The sequence below is a fragment of the Meleagris gallopavo genome, chromosome 11, assembly GCF_905368555.1.
Source record: "Meleagris gallopavo chromosome 11, MGAL_WU_HG_1.1, whole genome shotgun sequence".
Taxonomy (NCBI): Eukaryota; Metazoa; Chordata; class Aves; order Galliformes; family Phasianidae; genus Meleagris; species Meleagris gallopavo.
The window spans coordinates 16,925,707-16,947,931 of NC_139414.1; the positions used below are offsets into that span (position 1 = coordinate 16,925,707).

General features: G+C 41.3%; 1 protein-coding gene across 4 annotated transcripts; it reads right to left on the minus strand.

Moving 5' to 3' along the window:
* Positions 1-31: 31 nt before the first annotated feature.
* Positions 32-19,552, minus strand: MFN1 (mitofusin 1). 4 transcript variants are annotated; one of them, XM_085232939.1, is made up of 18 exons: positions 19,415-19,551; positions 18,862-18,983; positions 17,856-17,991; positions 15,444-15,606; positions 14,745-14,869; positions 13,617-13,725; positions 12,740-12,847; positions 11,917-12,070; positions 11,720-11,787; positions 8,816-8,937; positions 7,225-7,351; positions 6,144-6,248; positions 5,531-5,633; positions 4,333-4,562; positions 3,656-3,811; positions 2,945-3,141; positions 2,165-2,299; positions 32-1,582 (listed from the first exon to the last, which is right to left on the minus strand). In XM_085232939.1, exons 2-18 carry the CDS (start codon positions 18,974-18,976, stop codon positions 1,513-1,515), a joined length of 2,223 nt encoding a protein of 740 aa, XP_085089065.1. In that variant the 5' UTR covers positions 18,977-18,983; positions 19,415-19,551; the 3' UTR covers positions 32-1,512. The 4 variants fall into 4 exon arrangements, with proteins under 4 accessions (XP_085089065.1, XP_085089066.1, XP_010715174.2 ...); XM_085232940.1 differs by lacking the exon at positions 19,415-19,551 and adding an exon at positions 19,238-19,408; XM_010716872.4 differs by lacking the exon at positions 19,415-19,551 and adding an exon at positions 19,169-19,408.
* Positions 19,553-22,225: the final 2,673 nt, after the last annotated feature.

Sequence of the window (22,225 nt, forward strand, 5' to 3'; positions counted from 1 at the left end):
TTGTGAAGTAACATTACTACAGGAGAAAAGAGATAGTTAATTTTTTTAATAAATAACTGCAGAACACATGCATGTAAAGTTTTCATCTTGGTACAATCTCTGTAACAATGCTTCAGACAAGAGCACCCACGCACACCTGTGACCTCACAAACACGAAGGCTGGGCTGTCGCTCATTTTCACAGTTTTCCTCAGTCAACCTGAGACACCTCACACTGCTAATGCCAGTTCAGAGAGCTGTGCTGCTGCACAGTCAGAAACCACCACCATGTACACTATGGTGAAAACAGTGCTCTTCAGCTTCAAGTTAATAACAACATTCCATTACTATTAGCTTTTAAAATCTACCTCCTTTTAGGATAGCCCTTATTTACTGGAATATAGCAAATCCTTAACTCTTAAGTTTTGAATTTGAGTATTTCATTAGTCTTGTTAATACAGCCATAAAAATATATAAATATTCTGAAAAGGCTTTCTCTTCTAAAATAAGTTATTCTTAAAAAGTCTGGTTAGAAAAATGAAGGTGCTCAGTGATTGCAGGTGTCAGCAGCCACGTTAAGAGGCTTTGCACTGCAAGAGGTGAGCAGAGGTGGAAGTACTCCCATGTACCTGTCACGCAGCTCGGGGCAGAGATTGGTGCTACAGCAGAACCGAGGAGCAGGTCAGGATGAGGAAATTCTATCAGACAGCCTCCACCTCTGAGTGCAGGAGATGAGCTCTGGCAGAAGCCTGACACCCAAGTATTTCCCTCCAACATGCAAAAATGGGGTCAAAATCACCAACTCAGCCACTTCTTTGCTGCACTTCACCTGAAGGTGAGTCTCAGCTGTGCTCTCAGAGACAAGCATCCATTTTACCAACTATTTATTTTTACTTAATAATGCCATCTTGGCTAGAGATGCAGGAGCCAGTGGGGAAACTACAGCCTCCTGCATTCTATAAGTGACTGCTCTACAGTTACCACCTTTTGTTTCCTTATCCAAGAACTGGAACATCTTCCCAACCCAATTCTACTTGCTTCCAAAATGGTCAGGACTCCTGTCCACCATGCTGGAGTTCATACTTCCCTTCCTTAAAAAAACAAAACAAGCACAAATGAAAAAGCAGCATTCTTCTTCCCTGGCTATTCCTAGTCAGCTGAGAACAGGAGAGAGACAGCAGTGATAAGCACTCTCCCTGCATAAACTCCTGGATGCCAGGAAGCCAGACCTGCCCCAACTAAGCACTAATGAAAATCAGAAGGGATTTGGGTTTTTATTCTCAAGTGCCCAAAGAAATTTAGTGTTAAAGATTTTAAACCCCAAATCTTCAAAACAAACATAACACTTATAAGCATCCCACAGCTCTTCAGTTTGGTTCACCGTCAGAGTCCAAATTAAGCTTTACAATAATTAAGTGTAATCAAAATAAGATTAAAAATATAAATCATTTCATGTGACTCCACAGAGAAGTGTCATCTGTAAAATTTCTACTTTGTCCTACAAAGGATCACTGGGAAAGGTAACGATGATGCTTTATTTACTCTTTTGAAGAAAATGCTTTGTAAAGCGATCTAGTTCATTCTCAAGGTGAATGGCTTTATTTCTGTAAAACAAACAAAAGCAAAGTATTCACTTCAATGCAGTACAATCACAAAGAGGGCAGAAGCAACACTTCTGTTTGGTTTCTATTCCTGAAACACACAGCACTGAGAAAACTGGAACATTTGCTCTGGTTGGAGCCTGGGCTGCTCCTGAGTGCCTAAGCCACCCTTTGCTGCAAGTTTCTGTTCCACAAATGCCTACTGCTGGAGGTAAAAACAAAATAGTACTGAACTGAAGGACAACCTGACAGCTGCTCTAATGCTCTCCTGTTCTCTGGGAAGGTGCCACCCCCCAGTTTACCTGTGGGAGACAAACACTTAAGAAAGTCACCACTCCTATACAATAGAGTAAGGTAAAAACTGACTAAGAGAGAGCATTTCAGGAGCTTTTCTCATTCTCCTTGGAAGAAGTCTGCATGTATTTAACTCTTAACCAAAGAGCTGTTTGGTTTTGAGTAAAGGAAAGAGGTATGGGTGTCAGCACCTGTGTATACCTCAGTTTTAGGTTGAAGGTAACAACAAGCATCCATCTCAGAGGTCAGCAGTGCCAGGAACTGGCTCTTTGCAGTCACACGCAGACTCACCTTAGCTGCTTGGAGTGGCTCTGTATGTTCTCCAGCTGATCTATTTCTTTGGAAAGACGGGCAATTTCTTTTTCCAGGTTTTTCTGGGTAATATCCACCTGCTGACAGAGCCGAGCAAAGGTAGTGGCCATTTCCCTGAAGGAAAAACAAGTTTGTAATTGGAGCTTACAGAAGTCTGCCACAAAAACAATACAGGATAAATCACACAGTGTTGCAGTGCACAGCAAAACACTGCAATCAAAGCCTCCAGCTGCCAGGGGATTACAGAGCAACACAAATCAGGAAAATCACCTATTTTTCAAATTTAAAAGGCAACCTTGATCATAAAAAGGTACCACAGTCTATTGTAACATCACACCTGTCAACTTTTGATTGAGTACCTACAGGTGTTAAGCCTGAGATGGGGATGCTGGCAGGAACCACACCGCAGCAGCAAATCCAAAATCAGTGTCCACTAGAACCGAGCCTACTCCCAAGTCCATCCACATAGTAACGTGTTAAAGAGTCTGGAGTCCACAACTACAGGCTCTCACATGTAAACCCATGCACAGGAGCATGTCTTACCCTCTCTAGGTGCCACCTTCACACCTATAACCTACCAACACCTACTGTTGCTACAGCAACACCTCCCTATAACAGTATTACAAATGTCCCTTACAATCAACGCTAAGGGGCTGCAAGAATATTCTGCTGCCTTCCCACACCTCATACAGCCAAGCCCACTGCCAGGACAACCCAGCACTACACGGACAAAGGTTTCTTATCTTGTGCAACACTTACTGCTGCACCTGGTGGCTGCAGTTTGCACTTGTAAGGCTGACAATCATCTGCAGCTTTTCGGTCGCGTAGTTCACGAACTGCTGCTTGAAGGCTCTCTCTTTTGCTTTAGTGGTCCAAGTTAGTCTCTCATAGAGATATAATAACCCGTACATACTTAAGGAGAGAGAGATGAGTTTCCAGCCAACTGTTTTCCAAATCTGAAAAGGAAGACTCATTAGTTTAAATAAGAGCTGCCCTACAGAATGCAACTAGACTATAAGGAAGTCTTATTTATTTCACCTTTTTTTTTGGACTGTTTTTGTCTTCAAGGCCCTTTTACTGAATTAGATTATTAGCAAATATATTACTGTCAAGCAATACAGCTCTAGCCAAATCAGTTGCTACCCCAATGGCTTGGAGAACATCCACGTTACAGAAGGAGGAAGGAAAAAGCAAACTGGCTCCCACCAGTTCAACAATACATAAGGCAACACATCAAATCACCCCACAGTTCAGAAACTGAACACAGTCAGGACATGCCCAGCTACACTCAGTGTCATCACAGCAATTTTCTCCTACAATCTGATTCCTTGTATCCGGTGTACCGCAAGTGCTCATCCAGCCCAGCCATGCTAAGAAGTTACTACATGCTTCATGCTGCATGGTACGGAACCCCAGAAAGGAAAGAACAGCCCATCTCTGCCATCAGTGAGTGTTGCTAATACTACTTGCCACTCCGCCAACAACGATGATGCTCATAGAGGTCCGTGATGTCAGTGAAGCTAAACTCATCACCAAAGGAACCATGAAATCATCAGGTGATGTGTTCTCTGGAGTTGCAGCAGGAAGGCTGGCAGCAGACGGGGTGGTAGCTAAGGGACGAGGGATCTAGAAGAGTGGAATACAGCAGCCTGAGTCAAAAGCGTTGTGGAACTACACAGGGATTAGTTTTATTTTCATATATTCAGGGTTCCATTCATTTAAAGGGAACTCTTCTGCACAGAAGTCTGAACAATGTTCCTGGTAAGCAGTGGAGGTTCGGACAGTTCCCTGCCATACAGGGACTAGGTTAGAATGAGGGCTCTGCTCAAAGATCCAAATGTGACAAATAAAGAAGTTTCCCAGAGCGTTCAATCCAAAGGAAGACAGAACTTAGGCAACATCTGCAGAAAGTATGGGAAAGATTTTTGGTTCCTTTTTAACTCTGAATATAACTCAATAAAACAACCCTTGCCAAAAATATTTCACACAAAGGGACAAGGGGAAGGCAGCAGCAAGCAGGGAAACAGTAGAAGCAAACAGGATTTAAAAAAAAAAAACAAAAAAACGTAATAGCAAAAAAATCAATATAGCCTCTTTAAGGTAAAACAAGGCACTTAAAATGTCAGCCTCATCTCTGAAGCACTCACTTGTAAATTGGGATCTGCCAGTCCCAGAAGTACCCTCTGAGCATGTTTAGGACCCAAGAACCGGTTTACGAGAGAAGTCCATCCCAAGGAAAAGTGGAACATGATATCCTCTTGAAAATCCGCACATAGACTGTGACAGTTTAGATCATAGCTGAGGTCAAACTTCCTGCATGGAATCAGCAAGTGAAGCTGATTCTGAGCACCAGAAGGCAACAATGGTTTCAGGTTTTCTAGAAACAGAACCGATAGTGATGATGAGCCTGACAGCATGTTCCCAACTAGAATCCTTGCAGTGCTGACCAGCTTTGAGAACAAGTATCCAAAGTGACTTTTTAAACAAACAAAGAAAAACCTAGAAAAAGAAATCCTCGAGCATTTTAGCAGTCTGGATCCTAACACAGCAGCCCATTCACTGCTCAGATAAAACAGCCACACAGAAGCAACTTGTAGGGAAAGCACCGCTGTCAGAAAAGGAGACATTAACTTAAAGTCCTCCAGCAATGGTAAAAGATGACTACAAGTAAGTTTGTTTATCCAGCCATTTGGTGGTGCCATACAGATAAGGCAACATTACTGAGTAAGATAACAAGGCTTCATGTAATTCAATCATCTTGCTCTGAATCTTTTATTACCAGAAACAGACCAGAGCAGAAGAAATGGATATGCATTAACATTACATAGGAAACATTGCTACAAAAAAAAAACCAACTCAACGTCTCAAAAAAACAAAACAAAACAAAACAAAAAACACAGAGTGCTGAATCAGGACCCTACCACAACTGCTTTGTGAAACTATCCTGTAAATTCAGAGCAACACAGAGAGAAGACTATACTGTAGAAACATTATGTGACAATTACTGCATTTCATGGCTAAAATGGGGTTACAAAAGGATTAGGCAAGTTCCCAAAGAGAAGTCCATTATTACTTGCTTAAACCAATAATTCAGATGCTGTATTTTGGTTCAGAAATCCCTCGGCAGGGCATGGATCACTCTACTGACTTGGGTTCATCCTTCCTCACCCCAGGCAGCTGTTACAGGCTATTACCAGAGACAGTCCTGAGCCAGGATGGTTTACTCTTACTGTTGTATCATGTAAACATTAAATCACGTTCAGAAAGAAAATTAATCTAGAAGCACGTTTTCCCAAGTTGCCTTCTCTAAACAAAAAAGTCAACATTCTGCCTTTCCCACATTACCAATGATCTCCTGCTGCGACTGATGCATCGACTCATTGACTTCACTGGAGCAACGATCAGCCAGGTTCTTTCCCAAACCATCTTCTATGTGTTTGTTGAGTTCCTGAAGGTTTATAAAGAAAATATGCTCATCAACTGCTATTTAGCTCATCATTTACATTACGTTGTTCAGAGGCATGTTAAACACTAGGTGTTATTATTTGCAGTGGAAAGAAAAGCAGGTTAACATGAAAATAAGATGCCTTTAAATTGTGACTGAAAAATCTAATTAATGTGTCACAGGGAGGATTTCTCTAGGCTTGTTATCACTAAAAGGCATATGGAAAAGCATGTATTTTCAATAAAAATGTGACACTGAAGAGCACACCAGTGCCGTGCTGCCCTACAAAGCAGTCAGTCACAATACAGTAGGCGATGTCATTGGTCTACATAGAGATGGACCCATCCCACCAACACTGTGGTGTCTGCTCTGGGCATTTTGCAGAGCCAGGACAGGGCAGAGAGACACACGTATCATAAAATAAAGTTCTGTCATGCTTAAACAAAGCGTCATATAAAACGATAAGCAAATCATGAAAATATAGCAGTTAAAGGAAAAACAAAGAAAACTTACTGTCTTATAGAGCTTCAGTACTTGAGGAGAAGGGTGAAAGTCTGAATAAAATTCATCAACTAGAACCGAAAGTCGGCAAATCTCATCAGTCATGGCAGAGGAGACCTGAAAGACAAAATGCAATCCTCTCCTATCTTTTCCAGACAGAGTGGAAACAGGCTTCTGAACTAACTCAGTTACGAGTAATTCAATTACCTGACACTCAGCAAGGACTGCCAGCGTGTCTTTTTATTTCTTTTCTATTCTTTGAAATGGAATATAGATGACAGTTCAAATGTACTTCACAAGCTTGGAGTGGGGTACGTACCACTGTCATTACTGAAAGGGACTGCTGTTCAGAAGCTTTTGAATCTGAGAGATTTTTGACACTGCTGTGACCTGCTATGGTCAGGACACTTCAAGGTCACAATATACTCTCTCCAATCAGCTTCTGCAGCCAATCAGAAAAATTCAATCAGTCCAGAGGTAAAACCTGCAGGCTTCTCCTTACAACCACAGACAGTTTCAGACGAGCTGATCTGGATGCCAGAGGACATGGATAATGCAATTTTTCCCCAACAGACACTGAAGATGCTCAGTGTTTTTTCTCTCGTATGCTCAGAACACACACAGAAGTGGATTACAGTCTAGCAATCTCTTACACATCAATTAGCACTGCTGATGTGAATTAAAACAACGTCTTATCAAATACTTCAGGCTTCAGTCCAGCCAAGCATCCTGGACTAATATAATCTGATAGTCTATATTCATTTATGCACTCTTTGAACATAAATGTTGTCTCCAAATTTAGGAGAGCAAAAACCCACCCCAAGTTATGCTACCACTTTGAAAAGTGCCTATTCCAAATACTTCAAAATCCACATCTACTCAAGCTGAAGATTTGCTTTGTCCATCTTTGCAGAATTTCAGATCAAACTTCTATGAAGCTCAGAGTGCCTGTGGTCAGCCACAGCTCTAATACTGACAGTGAAGTCATTTGTAAGAAGTTCATCTATTGCTCAACATCCACGTGCTGACAGATTCACATATTTATCTGCCAAGTTGTGTCATACACACACTCCTCCCACCCTGCATTACTTACTTTATTTTCTACTTCCTCAGTAACACGTTTGATTTTTTCCTTAGTATCTTCTGTCAAAATATTCAGCTGATTTCGAACGAAGTCCAACCTATCCTTCTGGTCTTCTCGCTCTTCCATTGAGAGCACTCTGATGGAGCAGAAAGGAAATTACCAGTAGGTATTCTCCCAGAAATGAAGCAAGCATGCACCATTAGGCACGAACCACTGAGCTCACAGCTTACTGAGCAGCCAAAAAAGTTCCAAAGTTACAGTAGTGGAACGAAGCAGAAACACTGACTGCTTCAGAGTGACTGCAACGTAGATATAAAATTTACAAGGGCACTTAAAGGCTGCATTGATTGAATAGAACTCTAATGACTGGGCTTTGATATATCTTAAAAATTAGCATTTGGAGTTGGAACTAAATAAAGAGGGAGCAAAAATGAGAGGTCCTTAATATTTAGCCTTTCCTGATTATAAGAGAAAGAAAAGGAAAAGATAAATCCAATCAAACTGTCCTGCTGCTGCTCACCAGGACCATACAACTATTCCTTACCAATGATATGAGCCCAAAGACCCTGCAGAACAGGAGGCAGCAGAAACTAACCTTGTCACAGCAAACTCTCTTCAAAGCTGCTAGACCTATTGTTTAAGTAAAACACACTTAAAATCTAGAGCAGTTTGTATCTTGAAGAATCAGTTACATTAAAAGTCAATTCAGACTAAGAGGGGTCACTGTACGGGTTTGGGTTGGTCAACTGACAGAAAGGAGGAGGAAGCAAAATATTTTCCAACAGTTTCACAGAAGGTTTTTACAGCATCTGACAAAGCGAGACAGATTAATATGTAAGCAGGCAGCTTGGCAATGCTGATATGTTTGGGAAGACGAATGTCTGACAGGAATAGCAGAGTCTGTTGGGACATAAAGACATTTTATTAACAGACACAGAAAGGAGGTGGATGGAAAGGAATGTAGAAGAAAGAAGAGGCAGCAGCAAAAATGGAGAAAAAACATTCATATCCCAATCTCCAAAAACATGGAACTATGAGAGAGAAAAGATGAGTTATTACCACATGCACTAAAGGATACTTTCGTCAGCAAAGAGAGAGTAAAGACACTTAAGGATACAACCTGAAAAGAACCAGTGACACAGCCCAAAGAGCTCACATGGGCTCTTCCCACCCCTCTCAGCACTCTTAAGCACTTGCAAATCACAGCACTACAACCTCCCATATAGTTACTCAATGTTACCGTACACAAATACCTACAGATAAAGCAGCAGGCCAAAACGTGACTGGATACAATGAGAAAAAAACTTTAAAGTTTAAAAAAATGACTGGAAAACCCATAGACTACCTTTGTGACCATAAATCAGTAAGAAGGAAAACAAAGTGAACCAAGATCCCTACGCAGGAGTCACAGAGCAAGGGCAAGACTGAGCAGTGCAAGAGAACAGTCAGACTGGCACACCAGAGAAATTCTCCATTTCTTACCAATAGAAAAAAAAAAGTGCACTTTAGAATCCAAAATGACCCAAGAAACCACCAGCATGGAAACGGCTCCTTTGATGACCTGCAAAAACCAACAGCAACAGCCCTCCAACACACCTACCTTTTTTCTGCTGCAGCTACGTTTATGGCGTCCATAATGTTTTTCACAGTATCTATTATCTGTTTAGCTCTGATAGTGTGCTGTTCAAACTTGGTTTTCACGGCTGACTGCGAGATACACTCCTGCGAGGAGCCCAAGCCACAACACATTACTGCAATTCCATACCAACACCTTCTGGAATTTCACTGTCAGAAAGCACTTGCTGCTATTAGCATGAACTTAAACCCATGGGAAACAAAAAGAGAAAATATACAGAAATCAAAAGACAACAGAATTGAAAGCTCAAATGAATCTATAGCAGCAGGTCTCTACCTTCATACCTTCAAGTTCATTCAGTAATGTGCAGAGGTTTTTTGTCTAAAACAAATGAGGAATGGAAACAAAAGCCAAACTCGGTGTCTGTGTCAAATAAATCCAGCTCTCAAGAAAACTCTCCTAACTGCCTACTGGGAACACTGAATGTGACCCCTGGCAATGCTGCTCTTTTTGTTGCAATAAATATTCACAGCTTCAAGCAGCAGCTCCATGTCAGTAAAATGTTAGAAGCTTATGTCAATACTGACAGTCCAGGTGCAAACTATATAATTAGGAATTAGAAACAAAAGCTGTCCAGCAGTCTTTAACATACTGCTGAAGTGTTAAATCTATTCGTACAGACCACTTCAAAATTTCTAATCAATCTGCAATCTTGAATATTGCACAGCAATTCAGTGTTACAGAAAATAAACTGAGAGATGTGTAAATGTTAAATATGGGCAAAAGCAAATCAGTTGTGATTGGTCACGAATTAAGACTTCAAGTAAGCGTGCATCATGAGGCCAGTGAAAGGTGCTGGAGCTCAGTCTGCACTGTGACCACCAAGCAGCAGGATCTTCTGTACTCAGGAGGAAGAAAGCAAGCAGCTAGTTTGCTTAGATCAGATCTGTTTCGTGGTGGTGATGTTTTGTGTAGATTTTGCTTTTTTTTAATTAATCTGTGGATAGCACAAACAATGTTTAAGTTGCTTTTAAGTTGCAAGAAAATCTTGTCTATGACCTCAGCACTGTAAAACATACTGCAGCTATCTACAAATAATAGAGTAAAACAAAAGAAACAAAATGAATAAAATATATTCCCTGTTCCTCGATGAAGCAGATCTAGAAATCAGCAATGAAAGGCCAGAGTTTCAGAAATATCAGCACATTGTTAGAGCTAGACTAGACACAGAGGAAAGACTCTTCCCAGCATTAGTATGTGGTAGGTAAAAGGACGACAGTCACTCACAACACAACCAGACAATCCAAGTTAGAGCACTAGGAAAAACACAAAGGTTAATTATACGACTGGGAAAGGTAAGAGGAGGACAGGAGTATTTTTGCTGTTATTCTGTAAATAAGCAACTATTGAAGCAAAGATAAAAGCTTTCAATGTTCCAATAACATAACCAAATCCACTGTAAATCTACTGCCTTCCAGCATAGCCAGTCTTTTGGTGTTAGGGCAGGCCACTGCTGCAGGGCACTAATTCAGGCTGTGTTATTCTAAATTACAGCCAGAACTACTATTCTGCCCTGCATGCCTTTTCCACTCCTCCATACACCATTTCTGTTTGGTGAAGCAACTCTGCCAACCCTACAACCCATAACATAACTGATTTGTGGTTTTATGTTGAATATTCACTCGAGACAACTGCATACAGTCCACTGGTTGCAGCAAAAGGTTTATTGTGACTTCAGGATGGATCACTGTGGTGGTTGTGACCTTGGGACAGAAATTTGTTATCTTAGTGTCCAGCTCGAGACTCTCAAATCTGATTTACCAATGTGCTGAGCGTTTATAACACCAAATAATTTAATAAGTCACAAGTCTGCCAATTTTAAAATATCCTGTGTTGAATGCATAACTGTAACTATGAGAGATTTTATAGAAAAAGAAGTGCTTTGGATACAGCACATAGCAAAAATACATGGCAGTAATTGATTTCAAAACTTAATTTCCACTTTTTCCCTACTAGTTGAAAGTTCCCTGCTCTGCCTAAGGACAAAAAAAAAAAAAAACAAAAAACGTTTGGTTACAAGTAGCAACCCAAGCAAGAAACCTCAAGTCTCTTGGACTTATGTGCTGTCTGTATTCTGAACTAACGATTTCAACATCTCAGACACCTTCCATAACAGTGCAGATAAAGCCTGAACAATCAAGGCATATCCAAGACCCCAATTTAAGATAACAAATAACAGCTTTAGAGTTATCAAATTCCACAAGACAAATGGATCCTATCACACAGGAATCAACTGATGATCTAGCCAGACCTACTGCTGAAGAAGTGTGAACTCAGCTACGACTACAGCTGAACTGAGGTTGGAGGATGGTTTCAGCACAGCACCAAGGATGCAAAAAGAGTGTTAGAGTTCAGAGTATCAAAGCTAAGAGGTAGATAATGATGATAATTTCAAAACTCTGGCTTTAAAAATGCAAGTAAATATTTACTTCTACATTAGTGAAACACACTACCTTACTGTTTGAGTGCTGGATTGCAATAATGAATTACAAAACTACAAGTGCAAAACAAAATAAGTCTTACAGTACAGCAGGCACTTCAGCAGCTAATGGTTATTAAGTGATACAATCATTTCTAAGAGCAGTCTCTTATCATCCATACTATACTGGTATTAAGATATCAAACCATCAGCTTAGAACCCAGCTTTGTCCCCTTCCCTCACTGAACAACACTCTGTTCTACCTGCTGCTCTAAGAGGCAACCAATGAACAGAGCCAGAAGATGAGGCACAGCTGTCACATGGTTGGAATAGCTGACACTCCTCCACTCGTTCACCAAGGTCATGCTCAGTAAAATTAAGCCACGCATAAACAGAAGTTACCTTCACATCAGTAAAAGAGGCAGTTAAAAAAAGCCCATCATAAATACCTCAAATATCTGCTCAAAATTTTGGAATTCTTGGAACCTCGTTTGAAACCCTTCAGCAAGTGCTCCACCTGTGGAACATAACAGACCATAAGGGAGAGAATAACACAGCACGACTACCCAGATCACTTTTATCAGGCTTTACGATATTTTTTTCTGCATTTGAGGGAAAAAAAGAAAAAAAAAGATTTCCTACGCACCAGTCTCTGGCATTCCTTGGGCCTTCTGTCTCCTGGCACTCAGAACTTCTTTTGCTGAAACAAAAAAGATGCGATTCCTCGCTTCTACAGGATCAATAACTTTGAGCTCATCAACGAGAAAAGTCAGACAGCGCTCCATGTGCTGCCTGCGCACCTGAGGAGAAGGTGGGAACTCATAAGAAAAAGGCAAATACAACTGAACTGCCATCAAATCAAAACATCCGACACAAAACAAACCATGCCTGACCCATCCTTAGACATTAGATGCCTTCTAATCCTACTGATGCAGCAGCTGCTTTTAAATCACTTCATCAGTCCTGGAAGCAAACATATTTCCTTCTAGAACTGCCTTATTTATGCATGTTTCCTATCTCAGTCAGGTACGGAGGCAACTGATCCATTCCCCGTATGCAGAGCATTCCTGCAAACCAGATGCCCTCAAAGAGCTGAAGAGTACACTGACAGCTACTCCAACATGCTTCATCATGTATCATCTGTACCCTCAGGCAGCAGAATCACAAAATTAAAAGGTAACACAAAGAACATGAAAAACAAGCTTACTGTAGAAGACAAAGGTTCTAAACAAGCCTTCCACTGCCTGCCTGCGTACACTGCAGTTTGAATTAAAGCAGCAAATGATTTCCATTTTTGGATCAAACAATCTATCCTTTAACCAATAAGACAAAGCTGTTGTTTTCATTCTAATAAGTGTACTACCATGGTGATTTATACAGATATATACCTCCATGTGCATAAAGGCATGCACACACAAATATATTACCATCTCTTTGCATACATGTATACATCAATCCAAGTCACTTACATCTTCCATATATTCTGGCTCTGATGCAGAGGCATCCCATCTATTGTTCAAGATGAAGATATTTGGCTTAGAGAGCCGTTCGTTCACTTTATGGAAAAAATGTTTTTCCTAAGAATTAAAACACAAACAGGAAACTTGCCAGGCATCTGAAACTGTCATGCATTCTCCTGTAAGAGATCTGACTATGAACAAGGTTGTTTAAAGATTCATATTAAAAATAATTGATTAGCATTGAAAACCACAGACATCCAGTAGCAAACAACAGCTTCTGATAGTTCAAAAGTCACCAAATCTCTTAAAACCGATGCCAACGACACAAGCCAACAGTGCTACTAACTTGACTAAAATGGGCAGAAGTACAATTAATAAGGCTTCCAAAACAGATATTTTAGAAAACACTGCAACAAAAAAAATCAGCTCTTCTATATATCTATCACATCATTTACTGACTGTCTTCTTTGTTACAAAACTGAATCTCCTTCAATTTCTCTCGCCTTCCATAAAGTTTGCTCCCAACTGTGACAATCACAATATTTGTCAGGGAGCAGAAAAAACACAAAATATGACACGACAGTATCTGCTCTTTTTTTTTTTTTTTTGCCCCCCAGTAAGATGCCTGGCTGAAACTGTGAAGCCTTCATTAGTTGTACCATCAGCATACTGTCATCCATCACACCAACTTCACTTTCTACAACCAGAAGCTATTCTTCATCTCTAACCATATTCTTCAACTAAATTATATTAGCTTGAACCACAAAATAGTTACATTTCCTGCTTGAGTTCTATGGCTTGAGTCACAGAAAAAAAAAGCCACTGCTGAACGTCTCCATTTTAAACATTAAACAAAGAACTAGTGGGAAGTCACTGCACACCATACCGTGTTCATGAGAGTTGACTCAGAATTGGCAACCAAGACAAACACATCAGCATCTAAGCAGAATTTGTCAATCCAGCTGTCCAGCTCTGTAGTCACATCTGTGCCAGGACTGTTGATAACAGAAAACAAATTCATTTATACAGCAATGGAGTACCCAGTTTCTACAGTGATGAAAATAGATTGGGATCACTTAAGGACATTACGGTTAAGATACGAAGTTTTTACACCTTTGATCTAATGCTGAACCCAAGTTCAGGCAAAGAAAAAGCTCATTACCACTTAGCACTTATCTGTTACTTATTTGACCATCAACTTGTTACAAAATGCAGTGAATAAATATGCAGATCATAACAGCCAGAAAAGCATCAGGTCTGTCAGCAATTCAGTCAGAACGCTCTTCCTCCCCATATCCCAAGTTTTAGATTGTAATCAGAAAGAATAGTTAGTATGTTTTTCCACTGATAAAGGCCTATTTAAAGTTATAGACCTATGCACAGTTTGCATAACATAACGATCAAAATGAAGTCAGGATTACAAAGCTGTCAGTTTTTCAAAAACAAGTGGAATGTAATAAGCATTAGCTCATGTCTGCAAAACCTCAGTTATTTCTGGTTCAGACCAGGGGAAGTGTCAGCTCAGCACATGGGCCACATCAACCGACAGCAACAGTTAGATTTTCAGGGCACTCACTAGAGTGACATGTACATCCTGCAACCCTTAAAATAAGCTTCTAGATGTAAAGTCCAGGCCGCTCACCCTTCACGTGATCGGTTTGGAGCATTCAAGGACAAGGAACGAGCAAAACGTTTAGAGCTGCATTGACCTTGGTCACACTTCTACGCTGTTTGTTTTAAAGGTGTCAGCAGGCTCAGCCAAAAGCAAGTCCCTCCTGCAGCACTCACAGGACACCTTTTTGTTCCGACCATTACAATGCCAGAATTGGCGGAGCAATGAGAGGCAGCACTATGTACCAAAGAACAAGCTCTGTGCTCTTGGGAGAGGAGGGGGAAAAAACAAGCACCACTAGTAACTCTGCTACAGAGCACAAGCAATCAGTCAACAAGTCTCTTTTTTAAATGCTAGTGGCGTATTTACTTGAGGAAGTGTTTATTGCAACAGAAAGCATACCTGTCCACTAAGACCAAATCGTCCCTCAGCAGCGCACACTTGGACTTGGGCCAGAAGACATGGACCAGGCAGCCAGCCTTCAAATCTTTATCCATGTGAAGAGCATGAGCAAGCTGATTGACCGTCTATCAGGAACATGAAGAGAGAAGACAAACACGCAGTGTGTACCACAAATGAGCCTGCAAACCAGCCTAATTCAGTTCTCCCGCAAACAGTCAAAAGAGTAATATTCACTTTGGTGAATACTTGTACCTTTCTTTTAAAAAGATTTTTTTCCCATCTTCTTAAGACTTGCTACTACTTAAAGAATGAGTTGTGCTTCAAAAAGTACATGGGAGTTTTGAGTATTCGTCACAGGACTACATGTGGTACTGAGAGCTGTCATGAATTTGTCTCAGAGCTTTAAGGCATTGCTGTGAGCAGTACAGGAAGGTAAGTGCCCTAAGGCCAAGGAGAGATTCTGTTGATCTTTAGCAAATAACAGAGCTTACTGACATCCTGCAAAAATAGATCACTCAATATACTCTCTGCTACGATGACACACACCTTAGCCTTTTCCAGTTTCACCTACTAGCTTATAAATGATAAATGAGTTATCCTTATACTTCCATTAGACTTCAAACTGCTGTTAAAGACAGAATCTTTGAGAAAAGGCTCCTGTGAAAAAAGACTTCTTTTTTTTCCATTCCAGAACTCTACCTTGACGCTCTTCTTCTCATCCGACCCCTCTGTCATAAGGTAGGCCTTATCTCCATCAGTCCCTTCCACGCTGAGAAAGCAGTTGGTTGTGTGGCCAATCCCACTAGGAAGTACCTTATCCCACAGCATTGCATTAATGACCGAACTTTTTCCACTGCTTGTTCTAAAGAAAAAATAACAAGAGCACTCCGAGCACAGTGAAGCAGCATCAAGCATACCTTCCTTCTGAATTGAATGCACCCCCCTTTAATCACATTAGGCCCACGCTATTGTGGGGTGTGAGAGAGCATAAACCACTTCATTGTGGCTTGCCAGAAAAGAATAGAAAGTGGAGGAAAAGTTCATCAGAATAGCAATTACAGCACTCTTTCTTGATACCAACATTTCCTGTCCAATCAAGAAAGCCAATTTCCATGTGCATAACTCGTACCACCTGAACAAGCCCAGCCTGTACTGAAAAGTCAGCCTTTACATGGCATATCTGTATCTATATAAGGAATCTGTTAAAAAAAAAAAAAGTTCAATTTTGCTACACCAGAAAAAGTATCTAGCCTAAAACAATGCTTCAGATCAATGCAAAGCAGTTGCTAAATATCACCACCCTGTCCCTCAGAAGGGGCAGCCTGACCTCTGCCTTGTGCCAGTGCTGAAATTCCCAGAGAAAAGAACTGATGGAAAACCTATGTAATATTTTGGATAGAATTATGTTTTGATTGGGTAACAATTCAACATTCCTGCACACAGCAAAGCTAAGGAAGTAATTCCAGGGAAGCTGGAGAAGGACATGAGGAAAAGGTTGCATTACAGGGGCAGAAGAGGACTTAGCAGCCTCTATGATGGCATTAACAGCGACTACTTAAAATGCTTGTGACATTACCATCTCTGTAACTTAACACACTGCCTTCAGAAAACATTGATCCGTGCCAGTCAGGAAGGAACCAGTGCCTCTGATATAGCCTCTAAAGCATTAGATGTGGTGAAAAAGGAGCACTGTATCAATGCCCTGAGATATGCCTCCAAGCATTGCTGTGTGAGAATTCTCATTACAGCCAACTCCAAACAATTCAATCAACAATAATCTCAACTTAATCAAGATCTCCAAAGGAAGATATAAAGCAATGTGCAAAAAGATAATCAAATTTATTTCTTGCATGCAATCATTATAATGCAAATGCTCTTTTTAATCATGGAACTTAGCCTTGTCCTTATTTCAGAAAGAAAAAGTAGCTCAATTAACCAACTCAGCACCTCTACAAGGACGTGAAATTCTCAGCAATGCCCCGTTCTGCAGTAACCCTCACCCAATAAGATTTGAGACTTAACTCTTACACAATAGTGTGAGGTAAGCACGGCCTGTAATTTGCTAACAGAGCTACTTCCTCTAGCAGAAAGTTCAGTACTCATTGTACAATACTTTACAAATTCATTCAGAATGTCAGAGGGAGAGTTCAGGTTAAGGTTTAATTAATCATCTCCTGCGCTGAACTTGCAAAAGCAACATTCACCATGGAGCACAGCTAGTAAATGCATTCAGCTTTTAACTTTGTGAAATGCCAAGGTTCAGATACAGTTTACTTATCCCAGCTCCTTTCATCTTTTTTCTTTAAATAATGGAGCTACTGCTAGCAGAGTGAGAGTGCAACCACATACAACACTCAGTGCTCTACATACCTTTTTCAATACCAGCCCTATTTTTTCAATTATAAAAAGTCATATTCCAGAAAATAGATGTAACCATTTAAATAATCTATAACTTTGAAAACGCTAACTAAATATGCAAAATATCTGATACTCATTCTGTAATAAGACAGTGAATTCAGATTTTTCCTTGTTAAGTGATTCCAGGGCAGAAGAAATTCATGTTGTATTCAGGTTTATCTGCAAGCCATGTAATGCATTGTTACTGTTCTCCCTAATAAGCACCACGCAGACCTATCAAACTAATGGCACAACCAGCACAGCAAGGGCCTCTAACACTGCCTATTTTTCTTCAGTTGCTTATATGTGGAAATGAACAGCTCCAATTTTTGTTTTTTCAGCACTTATAATACACACCAACAGAAGTCCTTAAAAACAGTAGTTCAGTACAACAAATACACTGAACAAACAAAGCCACCAAGTTAAACAAACAGAACATTCAGGAGAAGGCAACTAACTCTCATCTTCCTAAGTCAAATAACAGACCTACACAAAAAAATTATTTTATGTAACCTATCCATAAAAATATGTAACAAGACATACATAATTAAACAACACAAATAGAACAAGATAGTGTCACAGAAATACTTAGCACCCATTAGGGGAGAAGTGAGCACGTCCAAAGAATAATCATATAACAAAGAACTGATTCTGATACAGATAAGTTACAAACATGGATGTTAAGTTCTGAAAGAAATCAAATTCATTCATTACCTGCCAAAAAATGCCACTTTCATGTGTCTCCGTGAAAGCACCTCACCAATGACCGCTAACTTCTTTTTATATGCCTGTATTTCTGCTAATTCATCTTCTGTTGCTATACGTTCAAGCTCTGGGTTCCTGTATGTTGCTACATGTAGGAAAAAAAAAAAAAAAAAAAAAGCTATCGCATACAGAATGCACGCTCTGGGATACAAGATCTACATTATCAATACTTTGCATGACAAAGATATGTCTAAATTTTAATTATGCAGCAGTAGGAAAGTAAAAATAACGCCGTGAGGTGAGCCCCTCAGAGCACTGTGGGAATCACGTTAAATCATTATAGATGAATCAACAGACTTGTTACTAAAGTTAAGAACGATCTATGTTTAAAGAGAACGCACAGATCTCAGAACATGAACGACCCTCTTCAGCACACCAGGCTGTGTCCATGGGCTTACTACCGGGCCTTTGTGACACTGCCTGCTTCAGAAAGCCGAATGAGGACTGCCATGAACACCAGAGCCGGGCTGGGCTGTCCCCTCAGCTCAGCGGAGTGATGAGCAACCAACCTGCGTGACAACCTGCACCTCCACACTGCTGAAACCTGTGGTGTTGTAACCATGGTTTTTTTACATCATACCTTTACGATCCACTTTCCAATTAGACAGACCAACCTACTTAACAGGTAGCAGAGCCTGTCGGTGCATTTTTTTTTTCTATGTGCAATGAACTGAAACAGGGCTGAAAGTGGCCCCAAACCACATGAGGTAGCTCAGCTTTCACCATCACAGAAAGCAGCCACTGCCACACAATGCAGCCAGCTGTTATTAGGCACAACCATCCTAGGTATGGCTACTAGCACAGCATTTTGCTTTCCTCAGGCAAAAAGCACAGCGATGTCTGAAGGCATGCATTCACACAAGCAGCACACCAATGTGTTCCATAACACATGCTGCACTACCATGAAGTCAATTCAAAGCAATATTCCAGGTCTTGTATCAAGCCAAAAACTGACCTTCCACAAAAGCAGCCCCCTCCGTGACGTAGTCCAGCAGCTGCTCAAAGATGGCAGTGATGGTCTTTTTGGCCAGCACGAAGTGCTTCAGCGGGGACACGGTGGCTTCTGCCATTATGTAACTGTGGGGAAAGTTGCACGAAGTGACTGAAACACGCAAAGAATCTACATCAGTGAAAATCAACGTGCTCTCAGCACGCTGGGTAATTAAAACAGCTCAGCTCTCAGGTAATTAAAACAAACAACAACGTAACCGATGGAAGTAAGGCGTTATGCTGGCAAACCCTTAACCTTCCCCACCACTCACGCTGACAACTGCTCACAAAGCACAGCTTCAGCACCGATTTCGTACGGCTCGTTTCCAAGCACGCCTCACCCCCAGCCTTCCACCTTAACCTCGCTCCCGCCCGGAGGTCACAGCCTTCTCCCTCGGCCAGGCCCGGGCATCACGGACGGGGCCAAACGAGGCCAGGCCGCAGCTCCCCGCGCAGCCCTGCAGGTCGGACCGCGCTGCGGGCCGCGGCCCCCGTTCCTCCTCAGGCCCCGCCGTTACCAGGCAACCGCCGCGCCGCCGGCGGGGCCCCCTCGCCGCCGCCGCCTCCTGCCCCGCCGCCGGGCCGCAGACTGACGTCACTTCCGCTTCCGCCTCCTCCCCCTCCGCCTCCCGGCTCCGCCCGCGGGACGGAGCGGCGGCCGCCATGTTTAGTAAGGGGCCGCGGGGCGACGGCCGCCATCTGCAAGGAGGGCAGAGGGGACGGCCGCGTGTGAAATGGAGACGGGGCGCTGAGGGGAAGTAGCCCCTCTCTGCCCTTTGCAACTGCCAGGGCTTTGATTAATTTAAAAAATACATATATATTTTGCCATAGCTTCTTCCCCAGGCAGCAGTTTATGTGCAACCTATTGCCAGCAGGTATATCTGCACATGAAAGCTGCCTCCAGCCCAGACCGCCCCGTAACCCCTCACAGCCCCCCGCCCGGGCGTCGGGAAGCCCAAGGGAAAGCGCGGGAAGCAGGGCCGGGTGCCGGCAGCACCGCCCTTTAGTCAGACGCCGTTAGCTGAGGTGACAAACACTTGTGGGCTTCAGAAGCAGCCATCGTTTGAATGTTTGATACTTCTGCATGAAACAGCAGGAGAAAGGCAGCACAACGGACTGCAGTAATCAATAAGCATTGGAGAGACAGTAGAGAAGCAGTAGGGCTCTGTGCTGCAGGTTCTTGCAATAAGAAATGGGATTTTAATCTTGTTTTAACTCTTCCATATAAAGAAATTCTCTCATTTGGTAGCCAACGTGCTCCCAAAGCTGTGGTACTCGATGCAGGTATTGTAAGCTATAGGCTCAGATGCCTGAACACTAACTAAACCACTTCCCAAAGCAACCCTGAGATTGTGCAGAGCTTCTTGTCACTGCAGCAGAGGAGCCCTGCACATATCACTGCAAGAAACAGCTGAAATGGAAAGGCTTACCGAAAAACTCCTGATCACTGCAGCTGATAGCTGTAACCCAGGACTGATCAATTAATGCTAAAGACGACTTCAGTGCCCGGCAGCACTAGGTATGCTCCGAGCTCAGCCTGGCTTTCCACTCAGCCCTGAATTCCCAGTGACTGCACAGTGCACAGGGAACAACAGGCTGTCCCCACACATACGATCATTCCTTCCAGCACTCCAACTTCTAAATACCCTCCCGCTCATGACCTATTTTCTCTTCCACTACATACCTTTCTTGTTTAGGCAGGCTGGTCATGCAGAAACAAGTAACTTATTTCTGCTCCCTCTGCGGTGAGATGAGACCAACTGGTCATGTACATTTCCATTTATTTTCTGATACATACAGTAAAAAAACCCAACACCCCACTGCTGTATTTGTGAAATCCTAAGTAAAACGTGCATGTATTTCTTATCCACACACTGTGGTGTGCATTTTAGATTGGAATTTGCTTTCATACTACTCCCCATGGTATATTCTTTTAATCTCCATTTTAAAGATTAGAAATTGACATATGTCAATAGGAAGCCACCCTGGAATCCTGAGTCACCAAGAGCAGGGTAGAAGGGAAGCTCAAGCATCCCCCCCCCCACTCTGTTATACCCATATGAGCAAAATCAGCCTTCCATATATAGAACAATATTAGTACTCCATAAACTACATTATTGCTACTATATTAAGCCAGGCAATATGAAATTAGTGATACCAGTGCAGACATTGCCATTCCCTATACAACAAACTAAAAAAAAAAAAAAAAAAATACAGTCAGGATACGATTGGGTTGTCCTTTTAAAAGATTACATGTAGGATTTGGTACTAAAATCAGCATTTCAATGCAACGAAAATAAGTCTTGCCTCCTACTAAACCAGTATTAAATGGCTCCTTTTCAGATGTTCTAAAATACTTCTCTAGACATCAAAAATTCCATAAACTCACTATATTCAGCCAATGTTTATAGCTATAAAACTCCAGTGCTAAGTCCCTTGCGCATTTGGGAGCTGATAACACTAAGTCTCATCAATCAGGAAATGTTTTATATATTAATTATGCCTATATAATACTAATAATACATTAGACAACCTTACAAATTTACAATCAGTACAGAAACAAACTCCACCATTTTATGGATTATTTCACCCTGACAGCTAACACAATCTAGATGACCTCACCCTTAATTATCTGTACAGCTATCAGTCACTGAGAAATACAGCTATGGACTGAAGCTTAAAAATTCACTTAATAAGATTGTAATGCCCAAAGAACACTATCTATCTAATCAGAATAGCTGTACTAAATCACTTTTAAATGATTTATTTATTTTGAAGTATACCAGTGTTTGAACCAGTACATTTAAGTTTATCACATACAGATTTAACATCACTTCCCTCAAATTACTAGTCATAGAAAGCTAATTACAAATCTACAGAATTATAATAATTACGAACTAGTTTACTTACAGAGGCTTTCTCTAAATGAGGTTGGTGACATATTTCAGAGCTAAACTAAGATTTTAGATACGAAGATTACACTATTCTCAGCTGGATCACTTCACACATCCCCTTAGAACTGCTCCAGACTGCACATAAGCAGTAAACGTCTCCTTTGTGCATCAGAGCAAAAACAGCAAGTGAAGGTAAATAAAAGAAATAAAAGTGATATTGGCAGTCCCTACTAAATGTGTGGATGAAAGCATTGTTGGGACAGGATTTGAAATTGAACACTGACTAAAGACTGAAACAAATGATGAGGTAGGATAGGTACCCTTGAGAGAAAGACACTAATTTTAAAAGCTTATCAAGAATACAAGGTGGTCAATACAGGCTGACATATGAATTTTGACATTCTCATTGCCCAGGAATTTTTGGAACACAGTAAT